The sequence below is a fragment of the Dermatophagoides farinae genome, chromosome 1, assembly GCF_024713945.1.
Source record: "Dermatophagoides farinae isolate YC_2012a chromosome 1, ASM2471394v1, whole genome shotgun sequence".
NCBI lineage: Eukaryota > Metazoa > Arthropoda > Arachnida > Sarcoptiformes > Pyroglyphidae > Dermatophagoides > Dermatophagoides farinae.
Window position 1 is genome coordinate 5276447 of NC_134677.1, and position 16576 is coordinate 5293022.

A 16576-nucleotide genomic window follows, 5' to 3' on the forward strand; every position below is an offset into this window, starting at 1 on the left:
GTATAAATTTCAATGTAGCTATCACAATTGAAAATGGTCTGACGTTTGTATCGACCAATCAGAATTGTTGCTTGCGTGTCGTTCAACACATTGATGGTTTGTGGCGTGATTATTCGAATGACTCAGTGTCTCTCTATATATGCTTGTATTAACGGATTTCCGCAGTAGTAGTAGCATGTAATATTATACATACCACAAATCGGATGATATACAGGTATTTCAAACAGTTGATATTAAAAAAAAAAAAATTTGTGGCGTAACAGTAATTGACGAATACATGATGTTAATTCAATGATCAACATTTAATCTATTATCATCACTGATGTATTTTTTAAAAGATCTCGAATCATTGAAAACAATAAACGTTTGTTTTTCTGATGCAATTCATTATCATTCATTTATTGTGATTATTAGTCATTCGTATGGTCATCTAAAAACAATTTTTTCTCCCTTATTTTCGGCCACCGAATCTATTATATCCTCATCTTTATAAGACAAACAATAAACAAGAATCGATATATTAATCTTCGTCAAAAATTCTTCAGAATTTTTCCGCTATTTTTCATCAAATTAATCATTCGATTTATTGATTAATCACCAAAATTTAGCCAACATAATTATCATTCGACAATATATCCAGCATTTTTTTTTTTTTTGGTACATCATTGTCTAGTCTTGTAGCAGTTTTTTCCATGTATAAATAGGAAATAATTTTTTCCCATTCATTACATTCATTCATCTGATAACAGAAACTGATCACCCTTTTTTCACTAGAAATTTGATCTATATTTGAATCGTGTACTTGATTGCTGTATATTACAAAACAAAACAATTATAACGAACAAGAATCAAATCAAATCAACAACAACAAACACACAATAACATTCAACAAAGCAGAAAAACATTGTTGCCAAAAATAATTCTTCCCTTGTCTCGCCATACTTACTTGGAAGTTATATTTTTTTTTTTTTTTTTGTCGCCAGATTATTTATGTATCGTATATACGTTTTTCTTTACACTTTAATCATCGGTGAACGCATCTGACATTGAAATCTATCTTAAACCAATTGTGTGAAGTCAAGCCAAAATTTCTGGCTCAAGTTCGTCTATACAAATATAGTCGAAATCGATCATCACATACAACACACACACACACACACGTCGATCAAATCATCCCGATTTTATCATCTTACCATATATAAAACGATCGATTTGCTCATTTTAATTTTAATTTGCTTGTTTAACGCACACACATCGTACATTGTTGAATTAGTTTGCTTACATTTCATCGAAAAAAAACTTATATTTATTTATTATTATATGATTAATAATAAGCATAAACGACAACAGCTATCCTCTTTGAATAATAATCATAAAAATTATCAAGAAACGATAAAAGAAAAAAATAACAGCCGTCAATTGCCCACAACAACATCGATAATCAAATCATCAACGAATTCAATTACAAATCAACAACAATACCAGGAGTGAATAAAAGACAGCGACAAAATGCCTGGATCAACTAGATCATCAACATCACCTACAACCACCACCACTCATCCAACTTCATCTAAAAAAATGGGTTCCAAAATTTTGGCCACCATTTTAATCACATTGATCAAAATTGTAAGTTCATCATTTCTGCTGGATTTTTTAAAATTATTTTGTTTTTCCAATTCTTTTCTTTTAGTTCGCATTCTTGTATAGCGTCTTATCGTTACCAATCTATTACTATGTTCAAAAACCATGGTTGATTGTGGATAAAAGCTGCAAGCCAAAAGCACGAAAATTGGATCCTTCAACTCCTTATAGTCCGTGGGTTCGTTGTACTGGTGAACCAGCACCTAGTTTGATTGATGATTGTGAAACTATACATCAATTATTTGATCGCGTTGTACAACGTTTTGGCTCAAATCCAGCATTCGGTTATCGACCTACAATTGAAGAGACGGAAGATGTTCAATCAAATGGTCGTGTATTTCGCAAATTCGTTTTAGGCGATTATCAATGGATGACCTATAATGAAGCTAAAAAACGTATCGATAATATTGCATCAGGATTCATTCAACAAGGTTAGTTGGAATTCAAAATTATTAAGCATCAAATCATTTTTTTCAAAATTTTTTGAATTAGGTATTAAACATGGTGACATTGTAATGATCATGTCGGATACGCGTGCTGAATGGTTAATGTCAGCATTGGCTTTGAGTAAAATTGGTGCTACGGTTGCAACGTTATACGCGACTCTTGGTGTTGATGGTATCATACACGGTGTGAATGAAACTGAATGCACACACATCGTTACCAGTCAAGATCAGATGTCAAAATTGTTGAAAGTCTTGCCAAAAACACCGCTAGTATCTCGAATTATTTATTTTCCCAGTATCAAAAAGATGGCCACAACTTTTCCACCAGAAGTTAAGATTGTTTCATTCGCTCAACTGGAACAGCAAGGCCAATCTCAACCATTAGCATCGACTTTGCCGAAAATTCGTTCACAAGATACAGCTATCATTATGTACACGTCTGGATCAACTGGAATACCAAAAGGTGTTATGATCTCACAGCGAAATGTTCTTGCATCGGCCAAAGCTTACCATGCTATTGCATACATAATGAAAGAAGAATATCGCTATTTCGCCTACCTACCGTTAGCTCATGTCCTCGAATTGGCAGGTGAATTTTTCTTCATGTCAGTTGGCATGTCTATTGGCTATGGTACTCCGTTGACTATGACTGACAAATCGACTGGAATCAAAAAAGGTTGCCCCGGTGATCTCACACTTTTGAAACCAACAGTTGTCAATGGTGTTCCATTGGTATTGGATCGTATATCGAAAGGCATTCAAGAAGAAATTGATGCAAAAGGCGAATTTGCCAAACAATTGTTCGATTTTGTTATCAATTACAAACGATATTGGACGAAACAAGGTTATCGAACTCCGATTATTAACGGGTTGGTTTGTAACAAAATCAAACAAATTATGGGCGGTAAAATCAAATATCTTGCCATCGGTGGTGCACCTCTTCGAAGTGAAACCCATGAATTTTTCCAAGCTTGTCTAGACGTTCAAGTATTGCAAGGATATGGTCTAACTGAATGTGCTGCTGCCGGTACCTTGATGGACCTTGATGAATTATCAACTAGTCGTGTCGGTGCACCATTGTATGGAACCCAGGTACGATTAATCGATTGGGTCGAAGGCAATTATCGGGTAATGGATAAGCCATATCCACGTGGTGAAATCGTTGTCGGTGGTCCAATGGTTACTAAAGGTTATTTCAAAAACGATCGACTCACTCAAGAATCCTATCATGAAGATTCTAATGGTGTCCGTTGGTTCCATACTGGTGATATTGGTGAAATGTATCCAAATGGCACTGTGAAAATTATTGATCGTCGTAAAGATCTTGTCAAACTTCAATTCGGTGAATATGTTTCGTTGGGAAAAGTTGAAGCAGAACTTAAGTGTTCTACTTATGTTGATAATGTAGGTTTGCTATTTTATTTCAACATATTCGTTTGACTTATCAATTTTTTTTTGTTGTTGGTCAACATCACAGATTTGTGTAATCGGTGATTCCCTTCATGATCATTTAATCGCATTGATCGTACCAAATCCAAAAACTATCAAAACTCTAGCCGAATCATTGGGAAAAGGTTATTTAACTTATAAAGAAATCTGTAGTGATCAAGAGATTACCGATGCTGTAACAAAAAATATTATTCAATATGCATCTAAACAAGGATTGCATAAAATGGAAACTCCAGCTCGTATTCATTTATGTTCGGAGGAATGGCTTCCTGATAGGTATGTAATTGAATTTTACATTACTTTAAGCTAATTTTCATTTTTATTACTGAACTAGCGGTCTTGTCACAGCTGCATTGAAAATTCGAAGAAAAAACATTCATGATTATTATAAATCGGAAATCAGAAATCTATATGGCCCGAATTCTCGTGCCCAATAAATTCCTTCACCATATCTTTTGTGGCTTGGCTTTTGTTTCCTCACATGAAATAATACAAATCGTCATTAAAAAATCATAATTCAGCAAAGGAAAAATAATTCAACATTGTGTGATACTCTCTTTAAGCTCATTTCGTTTTTATTTTTTTTTAAAGAAAAATGTGTCTATAACATGATCATTAATTTATTACTTTTTATCATAAAAATTTAAATCATATGATATTGATAATTGGAATGTAAATAATTTTGTTTTTCATGAATCAAAAAAAATGATGTGCTTTGCTTTTTTCAAAATGAAATTCCTCTAAATGTTCTAAATAACTTTTCGATTTCGATATAAATATTGTGATCATTCAACCGCAACAATCATTTTTTTTCTGATTACCATAAACGACCACTACACTGAAGATTTTTAATCTGATTCTTAGTACGGAATTTGTGATGTTTTAGTTGAAAAAAAACACGAACAACAGATGAAATTAATTTGTAAATTTTTATTTTTAAAAATAAAATTTAAAAAAATAATGAATTGTTAAATAATTACTTTGGAGGATTAGTATTAGGTGGTAGGAATGGGTTCTGCCCACCCATTATGAGCGATTGATGAAATATTGAATTTTGAAATGATTGCATATGTGGTGTGAGAGAAAGACCTGGTGGAAAAGCAGCAGCTGCAGAACCAGCTGATACCGGATGCAATATACTTCCTGGTGGTGGTGCTTGTCCTTGTGGTTTACCACTTGGAGGTGGTGGTGGATATGCAGATAAGAATGCAGGAATATGTGCAGCTGTTGGATGAACCTGTTGATGGCCTGAGTGGGCAGCAGCGGCAACCGCCGCTAAATTTAATGTTGGCAATGTGGATCCGGTCGATGAAACAATAGTTGGATTGGATGATTCATGTAGTCGTTTATATCCAGCTGATGATACGATCGGAGCTGATGATGATGATGATAACCGTGGTAGACGATCGCTGCCGGTTGGTGGAATCGCTTGAAATGGTATACCACCAGCTATTAATGCAGGGTTCATCGATGATGAAGGAGGTGGTTTCGAGTAGATGGATGTGGGTGGTGGTGGTGGGGCCACTTTAGAATTTGAAATCAATGAATATGGGCTCGATACTGATGGCATTACATTGGGCAATGAAGCTGAAGTTGTGGTTGAATTCGTTTGAACAGATGATCTTTGTTGCTGTTGACGTTCAAGTTGTGTCGCATAATTAGCACTATAAACTGCCATGGTAACTGGAGGAGCAGAAAGAAACCTTTGAGGAGGAGGTTGTTTATTAGATGGATGGCTAGCATTACCACCACTAGCGTTTTGATGAACTGCATAAAAAGATTCATGCAATGGCATAATCGTAGGATTTGGTAACGGTGGAATGATAGAATTTGAGTTTGTTATCGAAGAGGGGTGGTGTTGAGCGTTTGGAAATTTCAACGAAGCAACATTTTGATTCAATTGTGACTGAGACAAAGCTAATGCTGATGAAGTTGCTGCCGATGATGATGACGATGGCAATGTTGCTAACGAAAGGGGCAATTGTTGTGATCCAGGTCCACCAGATTGTGATGGTCCAAACGTCAAATTTAGCATGACACTTGCTTCTTTTTGTCGTTGTAAATTCTTTCTACTATTATCTTCATTACAAACTTTTTTGAATTCGGCAAACAATTTATGTTTTTCACTTCCTAAATCGGCCAATTTTCTTTCCTTACGGGTGATTTCCTCTTTGATTTCATCCAATGTCCGTTTATCAAGATTGTGCTTCAATTCTTTTTCCCTTTTTGCTCGTTTTAATTCTTCGCTCATTTCCATTTCTGTAATTGAACATCAAAAATTTAAAAATGTTTATAGGTTATAAGAGGATGTAGGATTGATTTTAATAATGATCGTATATAAACAAACCTTGTTTTCGTTTTTCATTTTGTCGCTGAATATGGATTCTCAGTCGTGGATACATTTCCATATTTCGACTTTTTTCAATCTGAAATGATCGTGTTTGTACGACAAAATGTTTTAGATGAGATTTATGTTGATGATTGATTTTATCAACAATCGATAACGAAGCCATCGTCTTATATTGAAATTCGGGTCTTAATTATTTAAATAAGAAAATTCTTTAAAGAATTTAAATGTATCCAGTTATTACAATAATAATGAAACTAAACTAAATGGCATCCATTTCGACCTAAATGAATAAACCCAATTCAAAATGCTCAATGTTCATAACACGCATGCGTATTTTAATTATCCATTATTTTTCATTTGTTGTTGTTGTTGTTGTTGATTGGTTAGGTTTAATAGTTGCAAATCTTTACATTGAATATATGTGGCGTCATAATCCTGATCGCAACCAATCCTAAATGCGATTGCATTGCAATTTTTTTCATGTTTATTTTCAAATCTATTCATTCCAATCTCATTTTGAGTGGGTTGGATTTTTTACTAAATGCTTTTATCACTGAAACCTAAATACCTCATTGAATAAATTTCGTAGCTTGTAAATTGCATATGATCGAAAAAACTTCAATCATCCTCGATACCGATCATCATCATCATCATCATCATCATTATCATCCGAATCTCCATGGTGAATATATATTTAAAATTTTTCTGGTCTATTTTATATTAATATATAGGCAACATCAACAATTTTCATCGAGAATGAGAGTAAGTTCGGGTTCTTTATTTTGTTTTTTTTTCTCGTTTATTTGTTCTTAATATGAAAATTCAACCAGGATCGTCTACATGTTGATGATGATTATTATTCGATATTTCTCTTTTTATGTGGGTTTTTCATTAGTTTGTTTTTGTGATATTTCTCAAAAATAAATAAACTACCGACTTTTGGATTGAGCTACAAATTTTTTTTTATATTAGCTTATTTCGTTTGACTACTTCCCTTCTCTTTTTTTTTTACATTTGATTGGATGTGTCTTTTTATTATATATAAATAACGGTATCCAACTATTATTACTAATGATTGATGATATTTTTTATTGTTATGATTATGTTTATTATTTTGGAAACCATCACGGCAACCACTAAAAAACCAATGATGAGGACAACGAACTTTTCGTATATATAATCTCAACTCTTTCATAAATCCAAAATCAAAGAAAAAAAAATATTGTATATATAATTTTACAATACACATACCTGTAAGAGAGTAGAAACAACAGAGAAACAATCGTTGTCGAAACCACGACCACAACCAGTCTGATCATCAAGAGCAATTGAAGCGGTTGAAAATCCAGTCTATATCATTAAATGTTTATTCTCGAACGTTACCCGATTTTTATTCCCTGCCATCATATTTGTCTCTTTCAAATTATCATGAAAGAGTGAAGACGAAAAATCAACTAGTTTGTGAATACCATAATGTGTTTTACATGATCCTCATCATCATGGTTAATGTAATAATACAGGTGGAAGATATCTTCACTTTTGTTTGTCTGTGTCTGAGGCCATGTATAAAATAATTAAGATAAACGAAATTGACAGAAATGATCGTACGTTTATTTCACGTTTGTTTTGTTATTTTATTTGATTATTTCAGAATTTTTTCCCAAACGTATTTGTTGTGATTCTTAAAAATGTTCAACGAAAATCAAAATTTCTCTTTCGTTTGCTTAGTCATGAATTATCTTGAAACAATGAATAATTCTTTACTTTTTCTTTCGCATTTGAAAATTATTTCTTGTGAAAAAATAAACATAAACTATGTCAATTGATTTCCGGTCTTTTTTGTGTGAATCACTAATATTCAATCAACTCATATCTGATTGTCATCTTGTCGAAAATTTGACTGTTTCTTTTTTTAATAAATTGATGCCCTATTTAATAATGATCGATATATATGATGATAGCTCTTTGTCCTTGTGAGTTTGACATTGTTTGTTGATACCTTGAAATCGTTCAAAGTAATGATCGAATAAAAAACGATCAAGTACGTGAATATTTCGTAAAATAATTGTATTAAATTTTTCGCAACAAACAAACGATCATTAAATGAATAAAATGAAAAAAATGTATTCATCTAATCGAAATGATGATGAAATTTTTTTTCTCTTTAACATTAAACAAAAAATTCATTGGATTCGTATTTAAAACGTTTAATAGTTTTGCATTTTCATAAATTTTGATAAATTTTTCATATATAAAATCACAGTTTATTCTTATGATTTTTTTTTTGTTTATTTCTCCTTAGAAAATTCTGTATTCCATCTTATTGGCATGAAAATATATCTGCTATAATTCGTCCAGAATGAAATGATTCATCCTGCCAATATCGCATAGAAAACTTTAAGTAGTGAAAAAAAATTTGTCTCGCCAACAGCATCAAAAAAAATCGACAAACTTTATAAACCGAAATCGATCTCATTTTCCTTTTCTTGAGTTTATATCATCGATCAAACTCCATCGCGTCATTCTAGATTAACCCAAATTCACAAGTGAATAAAATCTGATCATTTTTCACTTGGTTTTTACAATTGAAAGGCTGCGTCTGCAGCGGTGCTGGTACAAGCAACGAATTTGCATGTACAGGCTTTGAGAAAGCAAATTTTTTCAATCGTTTTCAACATTCCTTATTTTTTTCCAAGAAAAAATTTCTGCTCAAAATATGGCAATAAATACCCTCTTAAATCCACATCATTCATCATCATCCACTGAAGATGAAGAAGATATCATATCACCACAAATGCCACAATCAATTATGAATCCATTGGTAGCCAGAAAAAGGCAATCATTCGATAATTCGATGTTTCATTTTCCAAAATTAGATGAATGTGCTCATTTCCATTATGAGAGTGCCGAATTGGTATGTTGAGTATTTCAATTTTTTTTCAATCAATTTTAACATTCATTTTTGTTTTAAAAAAATTATCTTTTAGGATGATTTTCATGCATCATTAATTGTTAATAATCATCAATGCAATAATCTACACCAATCAAATAATGGTCACTTGTTGACTGTTGAATTCATACAAAATCTACACATTTTTGTCCGCGTTCACTGTTCACAACGATCATGGACCGTACGACGAGATCTTCGAGATTTTAGCTTTCTTGATGTTCAGCTACATAAATGCATATTCGATAGACAACATTCGAAATTGATGAAATTGGATATGGATTGCTTTTTCACTTCGTTTGATAGCATGGTATGTGGAAATTTTTTTTTTGTTTATATTGTATGCCGTTATCATTTACATTTTTCTCATTTAAATTGAAGGATTCGATATTATATCACATTGATAATTACTTGGAACGATTATCGACTATTGTCGATACATCATTGTTAACATGTGGCCCAATTCTACATTGGTTCGAAATGGACAATCATGGAAATCGTTTAATCAAAGAGGTAATTGAAATGTTGATAAAAATTTTAGTTACTAAATTTTGAAAATTTTTAGGAATCAGATATTAATACACCAGCCATTGGGGCAGCATTCGTAACGAAAAAATATTGTAAAAAAGATGTAGAAACAGAAATATCATTAGATATTGGCGAATTAATTTCCGTGATTGAAATGCCACCGCCCAATGAATCCTTCTATTGGAAGGGCAAAAAAGGTTTTGAGGTGAGTTTGAAATCTTAATTTTATCTTCTCAGCAGGATTCCATTAATTTATTTTATTTATCAAACAAATTAACGCTGCAATTACTTTATAATATAGGTTGGTTATTTCCCAGCTGAATGTGTCAAATTGATCGATGATGAGATATCGAAGAAATCGGACCTACGATCATTACGACCGTTAAAAAAATGTGTATCGCCTACGCCTGTCGGCCGTCAGCCACGGCAAAAAAATGGTGGTGGCGTTGATTTAATGAATTCGTCATTCAGTGATAGTGATGATAATGGCCATGACCAAGCTGATGATCAACAATCATTAGCGTCACGGAAACGAACAAAGATTTCCGCACTGTTTCGTAACTTTGTTACTGGTTTTCGTATGCGTCGTCGTGACCAATTACGTCGTAGTGGTATACTTAAAGAACGGGTGTTTGGTTGTGATCTTTGTGAACATTTAGAAAATTCTGGCCATGAATATCCTTTAGTATTGACTGCTTGCTGTTCATATATTGAACAATATGGGTTTAATACCAATGGTATATATCGAATATCCGGTGTTGTTTCGACGATCAATCGATTAAGGGCAATATTTGATGAAGATCGTATTCCGATCGAATTGTTAGACACCAATAACGATTTGAGCCGTCAAAATGATGTTGAACCATTAGATTTACATGCTGTCGGATCATTATTGAAGCTGTATTTTCGAGAATTACCTAATCCATTGCTAACCTATGCATTGTTTGATTCATTCATATCGACTATGCGTAATGATACAATCGACGAAAATGAACGTATTCAAAGTATAAGAAAATTGGTCCGCCGATTACCCCCACCACATTGGCGAACATTGCGTTATCTTATCAAACATTTAGCACATGTTTCCGAATTTCATGCTCATACTGGTATGACAACGAAAAATATTGCCATTGTTTGGGCACCAAATTTATTGCGTACAAAAACACTTGATCTCGGTAAAGAAGCGTTACAAATTGTCGCTACTCAGGCAGTTTTAACTGAATTCTTAATCATTAACTGTGATAAAATATGTGAGTACATTTTCTTGATTTTATATGAAAGACTAAATTTTAAATTTTTCATAGTTGATCGCGAAGATGAGCTACATCCATCGAAATCGCTTTATTCTTCGTTTGTAGATACGAAAGAATATGGCCAAAAATCACCACCACTATCATCGAAATGTCTAAAATACATCGAAGTTGGACCGTAAGATTGAAAATATTTTATTTTTCTTTTCAATAACTTTTTTTTTATTTAACAGTGAAATTGTTCCAGGAAAATTTCATACAATTATATCGTGTCGCCCATCACAATCAAAGCGATCAAAATTTAATTTACAAAACTTTAAATTTCAAAACCTTTTTACAACACGTGCTTCTCCATCAAATAGTGTTCGATATCGGTCTTCACCACATCATCCACTTCAACATCGTCGTACGGTTTCAACTGGCTGCGATGATGAAAAATCCATCAAAAATCGCCATAGTGCTGGCAATATGAAAAAACACATCGACATGACAATCAATGAATCCTTATTGAATACTTGCCATTCAATGAAACATACAGCCAGTTTTCAGAGTAAAATTCTATGCTTTGTAAACAACAATAAACCAGTGAAACGATCACATTCATTTGATTCATATTTTAAGAAAATGAAAACTGGAGATATAAATCGTCCTCGTCAACATATAACCCATGGACGACAACAACCTGATGATGATAATAATAATACCATTAATAATGATCATGTGGGTAAAATGGTAATAGCAGATACAACTGCTAGTGAACATCATCACCGAATCGCTGATGAAACCATTTTTGAAGATGATGAAAAATTGGCCTCCAATGATTGTGACGATGATGATATATTGAGAAAAAAATATACCGAAGAATCAGAATATATGAAAAAATCAACAGGGACTAGATCTGAATCAACTCCAAATGGTTTAACATTGACACTTATATCATCGTCAGATGATGATGATGATGATGATAAGGAAAATTTCGTTGACCATAACCGCAGTAATTCCAACAATAGCTATCAAAGCAGCTTTTATAGCCATAGTAGTAGCCGGGTTAAATCACCCATTTTAGATCCAGATATATTATCATCATTACCACCAACATCCATTTTCGATCTATATCCACCGATAACGACTGCATTTGGGGAGTCATCGACTATCAAGCAACTATCATCATCATTCAATGACAATGAATTCGATGAAAATGATCATACATCGAAACAATCGTTGATCATTAACAATAATAATATATCATCATCCTCATCGTTAACGGCGACAAGTCCTACGATGAATTTCGAAATCGAATTGGATCCAAAAAGTTATCGAATGTCATATCCATCTGCATTTACTGATCATCATTATCAAACTGTTGTTGCTGAAACTGGTATAAATCGAGAGAAAGTCGAACACTACAAAAATGAACGTCGTCGAATATTACAGCAACGATATCAGCCTTTATTGGATTGTAATAATAAATCGAATGCTGATGACGGTCTTCACCATAATGACAACCATTGCAATCCTGATCATACCGTACAGCTTCGAAAATCTATTCATAATCCTGACAATGAGAATCATCATTGTCATTCAACACAGGCGACAAATACATTGCCAGTAATCAAAATGACACCATTACGTACGGTGAATAAACGACAACGAATCATCATTGATGATCATAATGAATTGAATCCATTCTTAAGAAATGATCTGTGATTAAAAAAAAATATAATCATCAAATTATAGGATTTGTTCCATTATAGGATTCCAGATATGACCAACTATTGAACCGAATAATATACTCATCATTAGATAAACGAATAAAAATCTCAACTCATACTTGAACCATTTTTTTTATTTTGATTAATTTTTTCTTTTTTTTGTTTTATTATTTGTTTGTCTAATTATTTTTTTTTTTTTGTAACTTGTATTAGTTTGGTATGTAAGCACCAAGTGTATTTTTCTCTATCTTTTTTTTATTCTTTGATGCACACTCATATGGAACGAAAATTTTTTTCGATAAAATGTAACTCATTTCATTTCATTCGTTAATAATTACAGACCAAGTACAAAACTGATTCCAATAGCAAAAAATGCTCAAGTAAATTTCAATAGTTGCAATATTTTATCATCAATCCGGTTGTCATTGTTATTTGTTCTGGAACGATGTTTCGAATATTTTGATGTTTTCTTTTTCTTTCTTTTTTTTCTTTTATGACTTTTTCTCGATTCTGTTTCGCTTGATGAATCCGATATACGATTGTGCCGAGATTTCTTTGTTTTATGATGGTGTCGTTTCTTGTTTTTTGTTTGTTTATGGTTGCTTACATTGCCATCTTTTGATTTATATCGCCTATGTCTGTGATGGCCATGAGATGATAATGAGGATGATGATTCGGAATCACTTGATGTCGATGTCGTAGATGATGATCGAGATCGTTTTTGAGAGGATGATTCTGGAAAATTCAGTTTAACGATATCTGAAACGGTTTTCGGTGTTTGTTCAATGTCTGAAGGAGTAATTTTTGCTTTGCTAGTATGAGCAATTATTGTTGATTCGTAATTTATTCGCAATTTTTGTGCTTTAATCTCATTCCTATATTCAAGACAGTTGATTACGTGATCGAAATTTTTCATTGAAGTAAATGGATGTAATTTGACCAACGATGGATTCCTCAAGTCATTGTGATCCATCATATAATCATAAAAAGATTGTTGATCAGGTCCAATCGTACGATATCGCCCATGACGAATTGCTGTCTCATCGATTTCATCCAAATCCTCACTGTGTCCATATTTTTCATTTGGTCCACAACGTATAACGTCCAGATGATAAGAAATATGTTCGAAATCGATCAATTCGACATTAATCAATTCTGATCGTTCTATATTCTGGTCATCATTATCATTATTAAAGTTTCGGTTTGATTTCGACGTTCGAAGATGTGGTTCCAATCGCAGATTAGCTTTCAATCTTAGATCATGAATATCTCTTTTGTATGACCAAACCAAAAGAACTTCAGCATTACGATTATAGATGTGCATTACTTTGGCAATGAATTTGTCGCTACATAACGAAAATAAGGTTGATAGTTTCAAAAGAATCTATATCGAATAGACATGTTCCACACTTACCCAATTCTCAATGATTTATAAAAACTACGCCTCCGTTCATCCGAACTGAAACGAGCAGCTGTTTCATAAAAATAATTACAGGTTATATATTTGCCAATATCCATGAATCGTGGCAATCGAATCGTAAACGATCGATCCAAACGCTTCTGCTCTAACGATTGAAACAAATGTTCCGAACGTTGCTTTTGAATCGTCATCATATAAGTATGGTTTTTTAGAGGCTGATTTCGGATACGTGGGCAATCGTCGCTATCATCGGATAACCATCGATTCAACCATAGAATAATTTAAATAAAATATGCATATATTCGTGAACATCTTAAATCGAGAAAAATGAAAACTTGATAATAGTTCGCACCTTTCTTCCGGGCATCTATGGCCAAACGATCTATTGTTGTGGTTCCCATCACTATAACCATGGTAATGTTTCTTTAATTCAGGTAATTGTTTAAATGGATTCATCATCTTGATTATAATTATAACAAGATTTGTGTCACGTTGAAATCATGATCAGAATCTAGGCTAAAACAATTAAAACTCAACATGAATGGAAGCGCGAGCGCCATCGTGTATGAATTTGTATATCTAATTTGAATTTTGTTTTTATGCTTGCTTACGGAACCAAATTTTTTTTATGAATTTCGACTATATGCAGTCATATGACTTTGGCATTAATCATAAAAATGGAACCAATAATAATTTTTCATCATGTTCATAATATCATTGATATTTCATGATAAAATATGTTTGTCTTAATAATATTTCTAGTATACAGTGGAATAAAACAAAGAAAAAATTCTGCCTCTTTGGACATTTATTTATTTAGTTATTATTATTATATAGTTAGAATGAATTAGTTAGTGTGTACTTTTGTTTTTTCTTCTTGTTACAATTATTGATTGAAACAAACGATCGATCAATTGATCGATCGATTGATTGATTGATTGATTGATCTTTTGCTTGGTGGTTGTTCTTAGATACAGCTTGTCATTTATTTCATTAACAAATACAAAGAAAAGGAAGAATTTATTATAACTATGAAATGAAATGTATTTCAATGAAATTCTAATGTATTTATGGTGAAATTTCAACAATAGTTTCGTTATCGTTTATGGACAATGTTTGATTTTGATCTGACTGATGATAATCGTTGCCGTTTGTTTCGTCATTTTGTTGGTTCTTTTCAATGATTTCCGGTTCAAAGCTTCGTTGATCTTGATGTTGTAGACAACCTTTACCAGTACAATCATTGGTCATTGTCATAAGCATGGTCATCATGTTTGTTTTTGATTTTTTAAAATTTTCATCCATTTCTTTTTGATTTTTTCTTGTATTATTTTTATCATGGGCGTCTATGTTTTTGTTGCATTCAGACATCATTGATTTTTTCCTTTTGACCTTACATATTTTATTTAGGTTATTATTGTTGTACAAAAATCGATCACGCATCCAATCGCAATGTCTTTTAAATCTATAAATGAAATTATGAAAATCAATACGTATCGACGTATTCAACTGCCCAGAATAATTTCACTAACAATATTAGCAACATTAGTTATCTACAAACCTGGATTGAATAATTCCACTCACCAGTGATGATTCTCCACCGTGATGGCCATCACCTTTACCACCTGCGCTATTGTTACCATCTCTTTTCTGACGTCCAATACCACTAGTTCCGGTTATGTTTTTGTCAGTATCTTTTACTATAGAGGAATTATCGCGAATCGTACGCATATGACCATGTGAGCTTTGATCAATAAACCAACAAATAAATCCGATTGCAATGACAATCAAATGTATGACATGTGTTGTTACGTTTAACCGTGAACTTTGCCAATCAATTGAATCAATATGATGATAGAAATCATCGAGACGATATTGTTCAATAAACCAGATTAATGTCAGTAATGATTCAGTAATAATAAAAATTTGTCGTGACCGTAATATGAATGAAATGAGACAAGCTAATGCAATAAATTCATTTATTAATGAGTTTAATATAGTGAGAAGATAGACTCGTGGCAATGCAGCACGTGTAAACAATGGTACAACGGCAGCCTGATTCAATTGCATTAAGAATCGTCGTTCATCACCACGTGATCGTCCAAGTTTTTGATTTACTTCATCAATTTGTCTTCCAGTCTCACAGCCAAGTGCAATCCATAATATCATCAATAAAAGTAATAACAAGATGAAAAGAATTTTCAATAGTTTGCCGATAATAAACCAGATAATTTTATTTTTTTCCATAACAACTGACACATTTGACAAAAAAATCAATCGGATCGTTCAATGAGATAACTTATGAGAAAATGATTCAATTTTTCGTTGGCCCAATTTAGTTCTCGTTCTTAGATATTCCGAATTCTTGACATTGCGCGAAATTGTTCGTGTATTCATTTTTGCGCGCAAGCGTATATATTGATTTATATCGATAAGCAAATTTATAAATGAAATGGTCTTCAAAAGTGTGAATGAAATTCAAAAGCTTCAAATACAATTATAATGAAACAGGAAAATGGAAAAAATTATTATCAAAAAAAAATTGGCATCTAAAAAGATTGCGAAAACGCAATTGTTTAGTCAACTGATCAGATACGTTGGCATTGATTATTTTCGCATTACATGATAACTCAAACCTTGACTGGGAGAAATTCAGTGATAATTTTTTTCACGCGAAAATCACGAGTCTGTTACACTGTTTTATGTACTTTCACTTTCGTTTGCATGTTGCTATCGATGTCAGGGAAAAAACAGTAAATATAAAATTTGATGCATGATAATATGTTTATTCGCTAAATGAATATAAAATGAAATGTAAATAGTATTGAACATA

General features: G+C 32.6%; 5 protein-coding genes across 11 annotated transcripts; 2 read left to right on the top strand and 3 right to left on the bottom strand.

Moving 5' to 3' along the window:
- The first annotated feature begins 89 nt into the window (after window positions 1-89).
- On the top strand, window positions 90-4266 carry LOC124492932 (uncharacterized). The gene is made up of 5 exons (XM_047055960.2): window positions 90-1626; window positions 1691-2072; window positions 2134-3491; window positions 3565-3812; window positions 3871-4266. The coding sequence occupies exons 1-5, from the start codon at window positions 1510-1512 to the stop codon at window positions 3971-3973; spliced, it is 2208 nt and encodes a 735-aa protein (XP_046911916.1). The 5' UTR covers window positions 90-1509; the 3' UTR covers window positions 3974-4266.
- A 185-nt stretch (window positions 4267-4451) lies between these two features.
- On the bottom strand, window positions 4452-6168 carry LOC124492933 (uncharacterized). Its single transcript, XM_047055961.2, has 2 exons — window positions 5884-6168; window positions 4452-5795 (listed from the first exon to the last, which is right to left on the bottom strand). Exons 1-2 carry the CDS (start codon window positions 6047-6049, stop codon window positions 4513-4515), a joined length of 1449 nt encoding a protein of 482 aa, XP_046911917.2. The 5' UTR covers window positions 6050-6168; the 3' UTR covers window positions 4452-4512.
- A 74-nt stretch (window positions 6169-6242) lies between these two features.
- On the top strand, window positions 6243-12737 carry LOC124492930 (GTPase-activating protein CdGAPr). Of its 7 annotated transcripts, none has more exons than XM_075734254.1 (9): window positions 6319-6568; window positions 7042-7927; window positions 8189-8800; window positions 8874-9143; window positions 9215-9346; window positions 9399-9566; window positions 9663-10611; window positions 10666-10789; window positions 10845-12737. In XM_075734254.1, exons 3-9 carry the CDS (start codon window positions 8603-8605, stop codon window positions 12316-12318), a joined length of 3315 nt encoding a protein of 1104 aa, XP_075590369.1. In that variant the 5' UTR covers window positions 6319-6568; window positions 7042-7927; window positions 8189-8602; the 3' UTR covers window positions 12319-12737. The 7 variants fall into 7 exon arrangements, with proteins under 7 accessions (XP_046911915.1, XP_075590377.1, XP_046911912.1 ...); XM_075734234.1 differs by having other exon boundaries at window positions 7042-7490; XM_047055958.2 differs by having other exon boundaries at window positions 7098-7490.
- Window positions 12561-14260, bottom strand: LOC124492934 (uncharacterized). Its single transcript, XM_047055963.2, has 3 exons — window positions 14096-14260; window positions 13738-13986; window positions 12561-13669 (listed from the first exon to the last, which is right to left on the bottom strand). The coding sequence occupies exons 1-3, from the start codon at window positions 14200-14202 to the stop codon at window positions 12700-12702; spliced, it is 1326 nt and encodes a 441-aa protein (XP_046911919.1). The 5' UTR covers window positions 14203-14260; the 3' UTR covers window positions 12561-12699.
- A 351-nt stretch (window positions 14261-14611) lies between these two features.
- LOC124492279 (uncharacterized) lies at window positions 14612-16403 on the bottom strand. Its single transcript, XM_047055136.2, has 2 exons — window positions 15305-16403; window positions 14612-15208 (listed from the first exon to the last, which is right to left on the bottom strand). The coding sequence occupies exons 1-2, from the start codon at window positions 15988-15990 to the stop codon at window positions 14812-14814; spliced, it is 1083 nt and encodes a 360-aa protein (XP_046911092.1). The 5' UTR covers window positions 15991-16403; the 3' UTR covers window positions 14612-14811.
- Between the last annotated feature and the right edge of the window lie 173 nt (window positions 16404-16576).